The sequence below is a fragment of the Vulpes lagopus genome, chromosome 9, assembly GCF_018345385.1.
Source record: "Vulpes lagopus strain Blue_001 chromosome 9, ASM1834538v1, whole genome shotgun sequence".
Taxonomy (NCBI): domain Eukaryota; kingdom Metazoa; phylum Chordata; class Mammalia; order Carnivora; family Canidae; genus Vulpes; species Vulpes lagopus.
In genome coordinates, this window is record NC_054832.1 from 53,031,884 (window position 1) to 53,044,261 (window position 12,378).

Genomic DNA, 12,378 nt, shown 5'->3' on the forward strand with positions numbered 1-12,378 from the left:
GTCATCTTGGTTTCTAGGATCAATTCTCCATTCTTATTTTCCAGTTTGACTATTTTCTGATATTCTCTTCTTCCCACTCCTCAAGTGTTCTTGCCTGTCCCTACTGATCTTTCATATGATCTCCTTAATGATCTTAGTCATTACAGCCACAGAGATAATATCTTTAGGGTAATACTATTATCTCCCAAGTATATCACTAGTCCTATCCTTTTTTCTAGGTTTTTATGCATGCTTTAAGAGACATGAATTTCTAATCACTCCATCCAGACATTAATAGCCACTTCTTATTAAGCTTTCAGTATGTGTTGGGCATTTTCACTCATTTCTCTTAAGTCTTTGCTCAAGATTGTGGCAGGGTAACCATTTTATAAATGAGATTACAACCATTTGATGTGCAGCCAGGACTTGAACTATATTCTGTTCACGTTCCTTGCCATCCACCATGGCTAATATTTTTACAAAGTGTCCGAACAATTTGCAGGTTATGGGGGAAAAGGACTGTATTTTTTAATAAAGCAGGAAGGAAGGTGTAATGCAAGGAGTAGAACAGGATCAGACTCCCTAAGGTGCCATCAAGATGTTAAACATTAGAGCCGACGTTACAACTGGTGTTGGTATAGGACAAACTGTGTAGGTATCTCCTTGTTGACTTACCGAGTCCTTTATAGTCCCTCTCAATTCATACTTCTAATGTTCTACCAAAGATAAAGAACTAAGTAAGCATAACTTGAAGTCAGTTGACACAAGCTTTTATACATTAAAAACCTCAGGATCTGTCCCAAAATGTCTACTGTCATAATGCTCAGGGAGTTTATCATCTGGATGAGGTAGGACATGAATATAATAAATACATCTATTGAATTTTAGAGCTGGGACTTTAGTAATCCCACTTGTTCCCTAGCTATTGATTTAGTTAAATTTACAAAGCACTTAAAATTTAGCAAGGGGCCCAACGGCTTGGCTTTACAAGTGAAGAAGCCAAATCAACATTACATTGGTTTTGCCTGAGATCAGTATTACAGTCAGAACTAGAACTAAGGGGTTCATAAGGTCACTAGCCAATGCTCTTTACAATTTACCACTTTTTCCTGAAGGGAAGTATTAGTAGCAATAGCCACAGATAACAATGCAAAAATGTCTCCAGTCAGACTTTATTAATGGTCAAAAGAAATAAACTGCTAACGTGGCAAGAAGAACACCCTGGAGTAGAATCTACCTCAAAGCCCCCTAGTGAATTTCTAACAGTGACCCTACAGTTGGCTATCGTAATAAATTGTGATTCCTACAATCAGGCACCGTCCCAAGGTTGGTATACTTCTAGTGTTCTGTGTATCATCTAACCATGCAATCGATGAGAACATCAGAGAGATTCAAAATCCATAGTCAGGTATTATTAAAACATGGGCTGTTGTCATACACAAAAATTCCTTCTATCAAGGTACTTGCAAATGAACTGTAAAGGGCCTTGCCTCCTCCTCTAAAATAACTGGATTAATATAAAACTGCTGGGTAGAGGACGGACGGACAGCTTAGTTTGTGAACGGTTAAGTATGACGTTAGGCTCAATTTTGAAAAGGGTGGGCAAATTCTGGGAATTAACATCGGTGGGGGAAAAGGGAGGAAAGCATGAGTGAGGGTGGGGGTCTCGGGTAGAGTCTGTCTAGGCCCATTCCGAAACGGGATTCCTTGGAAGGGACTGGAGCTATCTACAGGTGACAGAAACCTCTTAGAAAGGTTGACTTTTGAACATCAGTGGACTGACCTCAAGAAGAGGTGACAAGAGACCACCTTGGTTCCAGGATTCCACAACGTTCGCTGAACCGCACTGTGTGCCCGACGTCGGGGATCCAACAGCCAACCAAGACTTCACAAAGCTGGGGGCGCAGACGCCAATACAACCCTATAAATAAACCAGGCAGCAGTACCGAGAGTCGCTGAACGGTATAAAGGAAACCAGGGGAGTCCGGTTGAGTGTGTCTGGGGTCCCAATTCTAAATATGGTGATCACGGAGAACTTCGTATTGGAGCAAAGACCCGAAAACAAGTCTTTAAAGGCCCTTTGGGTTTGTTTTATTTATTCATTCATTCATGAAAGACGGGGGGGCGGGGGGGGAGACAGGCAGAGGCAGAAGCAGGCTCCATGCAGGGAGCCCGACGTGAGGCTCGGTCATTCATTCATTCATTCATGAAAGACAGAGGGGCAGACACACAGGCAGAGGGAGAAGCAGGCTCCGTGCAGGGAGCCCGACGCGGGGCTCCATCCCGGGTCCCCAGGGTCACACGCCGGGCCGAAGGCGGCGCTAAACTGCTGAGCCACCCGGGCTCCCCCTCTGGGTTTTCTAAAAGCCCAGGCGGCGGGCCAGCAGGCGGCGCAGGGCCGGGACTTGCAGCAGGCCAAGGACGAAGCTCACAGACCCCCGCGGAGCCATCTCTCCCACGCCGGGGCCCACTCGCGGCCCCGACGCCCGCCTCGGCACCGCCGCGCCTCACCCGCGTCCCGCAAGGGGTGGGCCCCTCGTTGCTCCGCCCCCTGACCTGCACGCTGACGGCGAGGTCCAAGGTCAGAGGTCGCGGGGCCGTCATGGCGGCGCTGTGTCGGGCCCGTGCCGCAACTGCCGAGAGCCGTTTCCTGCGAGGGTTTCCCTTCCGTCGGCCCTGCCGAGGCACAGGCACCGGGAGCAGCTCGGGGAGCGAGAGTCCCGATGCCACGGAGCCTGAAATGCGCCAGGGCGGCTTCGCGAGCGCTTTGGAGCGGCACTCGAAGCTGAGGCGGAAGGCGGAGCTCGGGGAGAAGCCGGTGAGCGAGCCGCGGCGCCGCGGGGGGGAGAGTGGGGGGTGGGGGGGGGGCGCGAGAGTCGAGGCGGAGCCAGGCGTCGGGGTGGAGCTGGGAGCAGGGGTGTGTCTTGGCGTTGCGGCGGGCCGGTCGGAGGTGAAGCGCGGGTCCCTAGTCTTCTCCGTCGCTTGTGCTTCTGTGCGGCGTGGACGTGCTGACCTGCCTCGTGCACGCTCCTCTGGGTGAGTGCTGCGGGGGCGGCGGTCCGCGGGGCCTCCCGGGCCTCAGACGAACTGGACCCCGTCCCCCGCGCCCCCCGCCACCGGCCCAGGAGAGGCTGGGCTCCCTGCCATCGAGTTCTTCATACCCAGGAGTTGCAGCGCGGAGCTTGCGGTCCGGCGTGCAAGGCCGGCTCCCTGTTAATGTTTGTTAATTCAGCGAGTGGGTGAAAGAGAATTACTGTCTCTGTGAACTAGGGAAAATGATTTGACCTGTCAGTGCTTTGCTTTCCTTTTCTGTAAATGACCCCCCCCCCCCCAAAAAAAAAATTTCTACGTGTCTCAGGCAGTACTATGTAAAATAGGAAAAAAATGGATAGACGTAAATACGGATCACAGTTTTGTATTAGATGCAGCAGACATGGGATTGGATGGATGTCTGGCCACGTTAGACTACATAAAAATAAACGCTCTCAACTTCTGTGCTTGTGTCTTTGGAGACCGGTACCAAGCGGTTCGCAGACTGGTAGTGCCCTGGAGTAGAGAAAACTACCTGGAATTTGGTAATTGTTGATAGTTATTATTGACAGAATGTCCTTGACATCCAAGGATTGGGAGAAGCCTGCTGCGTTAGGTTTGTCTTTGCTCTTCTAACAAGTTACCACAAAAAAAAAAAAAAATTTTTTTTTTTAAGATTTTATTTATTTATTAGAGACACACAGCGAGAGAGAGAGAGAGAGAGAGAGAGAGAGGCCGAGACACAGGCAGAGGGAGAAGCAGGCTCCATGCAGGGAGCCCGACCTGGGACTCGATCTCGGGTCTCCAGGATCACGCCCTGAGCTGAAGGCAGATGCCCAACCGCTGAGCCACCCGGTCCACCCCCCCCCCTTTCTATCATTTTCAAAGCCAGCAACAGCAGATTGATTCTTTCTCACATCATATCATTCTGACTTCTCTTCTGCCTACCTCTTCCACTTACAAGTCTCTTGTGATTACTTTGGACCCACTCAGGTAATGCAGGATAATCTCCCTGTTTAAAGGTTAGGTAATTAGCAACCTTAATTTCATTTGCAGTTTAATTTTCCTTTGCGGGCACGTGAGTGGCCCAGTGGTTGAGCGTCTGCCTTTGGCTCAGGTCATGATTCCCGGTTCCAGGATCGAGTCCCACATCAGGCTCCTTACAGGGAGCCTGCTTCTCACTCTGCCTATGTCTTTGCCTCTCTCCGTGTGTCTCTCATGAATGAGTAAGTAAAATCTTTAAAAAAATTTTTTCCTTTGCTGTGGAAGGTAACATATTCTATTCGCAAATTCCAGGGATTAGGATGTGGACATATGGGGGGGAGAGGTGCATTATTTGTCTACCTTACCTGGAGCAGTCATAAAATCCTGAAATGTTACCAGCAACTGACCAGAAGCTGACTAATAAATGGATTTTGATCCATCCTTAGTGGATGGCTTTGAGGATTAAGTGCAGTAAAGTAGGAGATGTATAAATATAATTCAGGTATTTGTCACTTCACCCCTTCCTGCATGCCTTTTCACCGAATTCCAAACACAATCAGAAACTGCCAGAAAATAATTCTCATCTGCTGAATTAATTGTGGCAAAAATGAAATTGTAACATCATAGGTAGAGTGTTTGAAAGGCCACGTGGCATCATACTTGGGGGTTTCACATGGTAAGCAATGTTTGTTTATGAAGGAAACAACCATGATATTTGAGTGTGATCAAGATTCCATTGCCTTTCTTTCCCTCAAGAGGATACAGGAGTGTTTCTTGAGGTCCCAGGACATCTGTTAGAATTGGTCAGTCCAGCTCAGGCTTAATGAAGTCTCTCTGGGCAGTTGTTCTCTAACGCAGTTTAGGAAGTATGATTCTACTAGATGGAGGTGAAATGCGTTTGGTTGTGGGGTGCCTGGGTGGCTCAGTCTATTGTTGAGTCTAAGTGTTTGACTCTTAATCTCAGCTCAGGTCATGATCTCAGAAGGAGTTTCAGCCCCAGGCTGGGCTCCACACTAGGTGTGGAGCCTACTTAAAAAAAAATGTGTTTGGTTGTGACATGCAGTTCACTTACTATTCAAAAATTTTCAACATCTTGGTTTAGTGGAAGGAAGGGGAAGTTCCCTGGAAAGGAGGGTGTCAGGATGCTGGATTGTAGTCTCCATTCTAAGAGCTCTTAGCTTTGGAACATTTCCAATTACTTAGACCCGTTTACTCATTCTTTCTTTCTTTTTTTTTGGCCACTGACCCTCAGTTACTCTCTGATCTAGGTCATTATATGCAGTGGACAGAGTTATCTTCCTAAGTTGGGCTTTGTCATCAGACTTAATGAGATGCTTTTTTGCTTTGCTTGAAAAACTTATAAACCTTCCTTCACACTGCCTACAAGATTAAACTCACACCTCTCCATCATCAGCCTGCTGCCATTTAGGACTGAGGCTAGTGCAGAGATTAGAATTTAGATTCAGTTTCAGAAGGCCAGGACTCAGAGACTGGTGCAGTCATCTTACTTGTTAACTTTGGGCAAGTTACTTAGCCTGTTTTAGTTTTCTTTCTTTCTTTCCTTTCCTTACCCCCACCCCTTTTAAAAAAGATTTTATTTAATTTGACAGAGAGCACAAGCAGGGGGAGCAGCAGGAGAGGGAGAAGGAGAAGCAGGGTCCTTGTGGAGCAGGGACCCCAATCCATGGCTCCATCCCAGGACCCTGGGAACATGACCTGAGACGAAGGCAGATGCTTAACCCACTGAGCCACCCAGGTGCCCCCTTAGTTTGCTTTCTTATCTTAAATGAACATAATACTCTGACTGGGATTATGGTGGAATTTGCACGAATTAATACATTTGAAGTGCTCTCAGCCCAGTGACTGTTGTCATTTAACTTGGTACATTTTAGCTTTTGTGTGTCCTCAGCTATTTCTCCAACCTCCTGCCACAGAGAGAGATGCTTCCAGGATTGCCCAGTTCTTAGAATGAAATCCCACTGCTTTCCTAAATAATTAATAATAATTAAGTTGTAATTAAAAAAAACACATGCACATGCCATTCTGTTTAATCCTAATTTAAGGACATTTGTAATCATTAATATGTTAACTTGTGATTCCAGAATAACTTGTGCATACTTCAGAATAAAGCCTTTTCTGGCTTTTTCCCCCACAAGAATATAAATTTGAGAGAATAGAGACCTTGTCTGTCTTGTTCTGTTATATCCCCAGCAGCTAGCACAGTGCTTGACCTTTAGTGGGCACTAATAAATGTTTGCTAAATGGCTGAATAAATGAATAGTACACATAGTGCATATTTGAACTTCATTATACCTGACAGTCTTTGTTTGTTTTCCTTCCACATTTTAATTTAAATTCTAGTTTAGCATGTGGTGTAGTATTGCTTTCAGGAGTAGAATTTAGTGATTCATCATTTACATATAACACCTAGGGCTTATCATAACGAGTGCCCTCCTCATTACCCATCACCATTTAGCCCACCCCCACCCACCTCCTTGTATCAACCCTCAGTTCTTTATCATTAAGAATCTCTTATGGTTTGCCTTCTCCTCTCCTCTTTTTTTCTTCCCTTCCCACACATTCATCTGTTTTGTTGCCTAAATTCCACATATGAGTGAAATAATATAATTGTTTTTCTGTGACTGGCTTATTTTGCTTAGCATAATAAACTCTAGCTCCATTCACATCCTTGCAAATGGCAAGATTTCATTGTTTTTGATGGCTGAATAATATTCCATTGTGTACATATACCGCATCTTTATCCATTCATCAGTTGATGGACATTTGGGCTTTTTCAATAGCTTAAATATTGTTGATAAAGCTTTTTATCTTAATTTAATTTAATTATCTTAATTTAATTTAACTTAGCTTAAATATTGTTGATAAAACATCGAGGTACATGTACCCCTTTGAATCTGTTTTTTTTGTTTTGTTTTGTTTTGTTTTTTATCCTTTGGGTGAATACCTAGTATTGAGTACAATTGCTGGATCATAGAGTAGTTCTATTTTTAACTTTTTGAGGAACTTCCATTCTCTTTTCCAGAGTGCCCGTACCAGTTTGTGTGCCAACCAGTGGTGTAAGAGGGCTCCTTTTTCTCCACATCCTTGTTGTTTCCTGTGTTAATTTTGCCTGGGCTGTCTTTGGCTTGAGATCTGTGTGATACTGCTTACAAACAGTTGAATAGCTAAGAATAGTACAAGTTTCAGCATATCAGTTAAGTGTGCTTGTCTATAATAATGATTGAGCAAAAGTAATTTTAAGAGTGATAAAACTGAAAATACCACATTAGTTTTGGTTTTAGTGCTTTTTAGAAGTTTTTAGTGCTTTTCTGACTAGTATTTATGATGAGGAATGTGAGCAGTTTTGAGGTATTGAAAGAGATTCAATTTTGTGAAGAAATGTTCGCTTTTTGAAGTTCCTGGATCTAATTCATTGGAGAGTACCCTGAGTTTATAAGATGAATGAAATTCACCTTTGTCATATGGTTGAAATTTTTGAAAAGTATAAAAATAATATTGCTTACTTTAAAAAGGAAATTTAAATAGCATTGAAGGTTATTATGGGAAATGTTAAAGCCCCCATTTCCTTTCCCTCACTTTCCAGATGGGAGAGTGTGTTTGTGTGTGTATGTGTGCTTGGAGTTGTCACACAAAGGAGACTATTTGCAACAAATAAGGAGATCATAGGGAATAACTTGAGAGTGTGGCTTTTTTGTTGTTATTGGTGGTGTTTTTTTTTTTTTTAAGAGAGAGGGAGGGAGGAAGGGAAGGAGGAGTAGGGGAGGGACAGAGGGAGAGGGAGAGAATTTAAGCAAGCTTTGCCCAGCGTGGAGCCCATTGTGGAGCTTCATCTTATGAAGCTTCATCTGAGATCATGACCTGAGCCAAAATCAAGAGTCAGACATTTGACTGAGCAACTCAGGTGCTCCTAAGGATTTTATTTTTTAAGTAATCACTATACCCAAACACAAATTGGTTGGTACTGTTTTGAATTATTACTGTTTTAAGAATGTAAGCTCTGGATTCAGATGGTCTCAGTTTGAATCCTGGTTCTTCTATCATTTTCTGGCTATGTTTTCTTGGAAAATTACTTAATATCTGTTTATCCTCTCTTTTCTGTAAAAATTCTTTATCATGAAATTATGATGAGATTAAAGAACGTATTATTTAAATACTTAGCACAAATGCCTGATACTAATAAGCACTCGGTATATTTTAGTTGATGCTGCTGAAAATTGCTGTTTTCAGGTAAGTATAACTTTGTTATACTTTGTTATATTTACCTGAAAGTATATTTTTCCCTATTGCATATGTGTAATGTGTATATACTTCATTGAAAAAAATTTGCTTGGTATTCCATGGTATGGGTGTAGCATAATTTATTTAACCAGGCCTTCATTAATGAGCTTCTAGGTTATTTTCTGTTTTGTTCCTTTTTGATTTTTTTTTTCTTTTTGATTTTTAATATAAATACAGACCATGCTACAGTGACCATTTGTATATATTTTTTTGCATAATGGGATATGTGCTGGGTCAAAGCGTATAGGCAATTTGAGTTTTGAAATTGGGAACTGGGGTTGTTATTCCTTACCACTGAAAATATCTGTATGTTCATATTTTTGACTTCATAGTAAGCAAATGCTATCAATTTGAACCATAAAATACCTTTATCCTAACAAAATACTACATTTATTTTGTATATATTGGGGTTCTATGCAAGATTTCATTTATAACGTGGTTTCTACTCAAAAAATCTTTCTGTGTGGAAATAAATAGTTCACTGTTGCCTAAACAAGTCATTGTTTCTTTGTCTTTCCCCTGGAATTAGCTTCCCTGCCTGCAAATTCCATTATAAAAATCATCTCCATTAGGCGTTTATCATCTAATCAAGCAGGTGAAACTCCTTTTGAATATTCTGGAGCTTTATTTTAGATTTCCTTAATGGTACACACACCACTCTTTAAGGTATATTGAAGTCATTTGAGAACTTTTTCTATCCTATTTTTTTAGATTGTAGTTCCTGAAGTTTAGGGATCATTTTTTATTTACTCTTTACATAAGTTAGGGGTTGAATATATATTTGTTGACTTAAATTGGAATTAAACTTACACAGTTATAATATCTTGAGTGGCCTATTAGATTTTTTTTGACCTATTAGATTTAACAATATGTATGTATAGTCAACAACATAGGTTGAAATTGTTCTCAATGATTTCATTCTTATCCTTAGAGTGCCAACATAGGTATGTGTATGGGCACCTCGGAAATAAGTGATAGTAAGAGCAAGGCCAGTTATCCTCAAAAGAAACCTTCCCCTGTAGGCAGGAATTTAATCAAGGGCAGTTCATCATGAAATACGTATCCTAAGATTTCACTGAAGTTGCTAGTTAAAGGAATCTCAAGTTTGAATGAACTGAAATGCCATTGTTTGATATAGGGGTTTGTAGGTACCATATTCATCCCATGCTCACATATCCATTTTCGGTTTTCTTTGGTTTATTACCTTTAATACCAGTTTATGCACCTATCTCTACAACAGTTTTTTTTCTTGTTTTTTTGAGGGTAGGGACCAATTGCTTTCATTTTTGTAACCAACATAACACGTTCTTACGTATAGAGAACAGATAAATGTTTGTTTGCTAAGTATATTTTTTAACTTAGACGCCTTTTCCTCTTTTTTTTAAAAAAAATATTTAAAAATCTCTGACACTGTTATATCACTTAGATAGTAGAGATTTGTACTCAACAGATAATGTTAAGCCAATTGGAGGATGTGCAATTGCAGATGACCTATCTTAACAGCCACAAGATGGCAATAGTTGAGCAAATAATTGGTTTTCTGCTTTGTGAATAATACTGTTTTTTAACAGTAGAGGGTAGCATATGACTTTTCAGCATAGTCAAAAATTGTTTGCAAGAGTTTTTGAGATGACCCAGTAGAACATTTTATTCTTTTAAGATTTTGCTGCTTTGGTTTATTTATGCAGAATACTGATGGTATAAGACAGTTTATATTTTTATTTTAGCAATATATTAGGTTTCATACAGATTTTTAAAAATGTTATTTTTCACTTTTTCATGAATATTTCTTAATGATATTTTTTATTTCAAAATGCTGGAACATTCCAGAAAGCAGAAGATATAATCAGACATTTTGTCTTTTCAGAATACTGGAAAAATCCAGAATATGGTTTTTTAAAGGATTTGTTTTAATATCAAGGAAAAAATTCTTATTTTTAGTGTAAGTTTTAAGCTCACTAAATTCATATAGTAGCGATATTCTATAGTTTTATTTAAATTTTTATTTTCTCACTAGTTTTATATTGACAACTTTAAAAATTATACCAGTGTTTTAAAACTGAATATGTAAAGGAATGTTGAGAAATATTTATGGTTTTAACTGGTGCCAACTGGTTTTTACAGTATTAAATTCTAGGTTAGTTATTCCTGAATTATTAAGAAACATCTTTTGAAATGTTTAGTTTCGCAATGGTGTCTAGTATTTTCAAAGCATATTTAGAGAAAATTACCAGTTAATATTAAAACAATAGAAGAGTGAATTGAGGTAGGTATAAATCTCTAGGGAAAATCAACACCTATAATATGCTTATAAATAATACTATAAATTTCCTAAAAGAAAAGATAAATCTATTCTGAATATATTCTATATGTATTTTGATTCATGGATGGTCATATGTCTAATCATAGCATATCAGACTCTTTTATGACTACCCAAATCAGCATTAACTTTGTGTATCTTTATTAACTCTTAACTTCTCATAAATTTCTGTTCTTTAAAGGTGTTTGGGTTTTGTTTTTCTTTTAAAGATTATATTAAAATTTCCCCTTTTATACAATAATAATTTAAAAACATGTTTTAAAGCATTTTTTAAGACATTTTTTCTCCACTTTCCCTTTTTTAATTTTTTTTATTTTTATTTTATTTTTTTTTCACTTTCCCTTTTTTTAAAAAAGAAGCTTGTCACCCAGCGTGGAGCCCAATGTGGGGCTTGAACTCCTGATCCTGAGATTAAGACCTGAACTGAGATCAAGAGTTGGACACTTAACCGACTGAGATACCTAGGCACTCCAAAGAGTTTAAGTAATTTCTACACCCAACATGACTGGAACTTACAGCCCCAAGATCAAGAGTTGCATGGTCTACCAACTGAGCCAGCAGGTGCCCCTATATTAATAATAATTTTTATAGCATGATTATGTCTTTAAAGTTTGTTTTTATCTGTTGGCATTAAATAATAAAGGGAATAAAGAAAACTATCACAGTTGAGTCTGGTTTGTAGGGATTTAGGAATAAAATGAAACAGTTGATTTGTTTTGGGCTTTGTCTTGCTTTTTAAAGCACTCTGTGCCTGGCCACCACATGAGTGGTGGACTTCCATTCCAGGAGTCAGCAATTCAGCAACTCATCTCTGGCCAGTTACCCAAATTGTGACGATTGGGTTCTACCAAAAGAGATGTGTGTACACTAATGCACAGAGTATTTATCCCAGAGAGATGAAAACTCATGTTCATATAAAAACCTGTACATAAATATTCATAGCAGCTTTATTTGTAATAGCCAAAAACTGGAAACAGCTCAGATATTCTGCAGCTGTTGAGTGATAAAGCACACTGTGTTACATCCATACTATGGAATATTACCTAGAAGTAAAAAGGAACAAACGGGTGATACACATAAAAACTTGAATGACTCTCAGGGGCATTATGCTGAGTGGAAAAAAAGCTGGTTTCTAAGGGTTGCATGATGTAAGCCTGTTTATAACATTCTTGAAATGATAAAATTATTGAGATGAAGAATAGATCAGTGATTGCTAAGAGTTAGAGATGGGGTAGAGGTCAGAAGGAAGATGGGGAGTTATAAAAGGGCAACATGAGGGATCCTTGCAGTGATGGAACTGTTCTGTAATGTGACTGTGGTGGTGAATACATGTGTCTTTACATATGATAAAATTCTGTAGAACTAAATACACATGTAAGTAATTGCATATAAAACCGGTAAAGTTTGAGTACTGTTGGTGGATTGTATCAGTGTCAATTTCCTGGTTGTGGTTTCTTATATGGTCTTAGATGTTAGCCTTGAGAGAACTGGGTAAAGGATGGAAGAGATCTCTGTGTATTATTTCTTTTAATATGTGTGAATTTACAATGATCTCAAGTAGAAAGTTTAGTTTTTTAAAAAGGGATTATTTCTCTAGTCTTTCAGGCCCAGCACTGGTAAGACCAGTGAATTCCATAAACATGAGCCCATTATTACACATCATTTCCTGTAAAATGATTTCTTTGGTTAGAAGATGCTGTGTGGAATACCATGACAGTAAACCAGAGATTCTCTGAGTTTATGGATGATGGTTTTGATAGGAACTT

The 12,378-nt window shown here is 39.9% G+C and overlaps 1 protein-coding gene across 1 annotated transcript in view; it reads left to right on the plus strand.

Annotated features, from left to right (window-relative positions):
• The first annotated feature begins 2,550 nt into the window (after positions 1 to 2,550).
• The window catches only part of MRPS28 (mitochondrial ribosomal protein S28), a 104,559-nt gene continuing 94,731 nt past the window's right edge, over positions 2,551 to 12,378 (plus strand). The window contains exon 1 of the mRNA XM_041768524.1: positions 2,551 to 2,797. Within this exon, the coding sequence (XP_041624458.1) occupies positions 2,582 to 2,797 (216 nt within the window). The 5' untranslated portion in view covers positions 2,551 to 2,581. The remainder of the gene's footprint in view (positions 2,798 to 12,378) is intronic.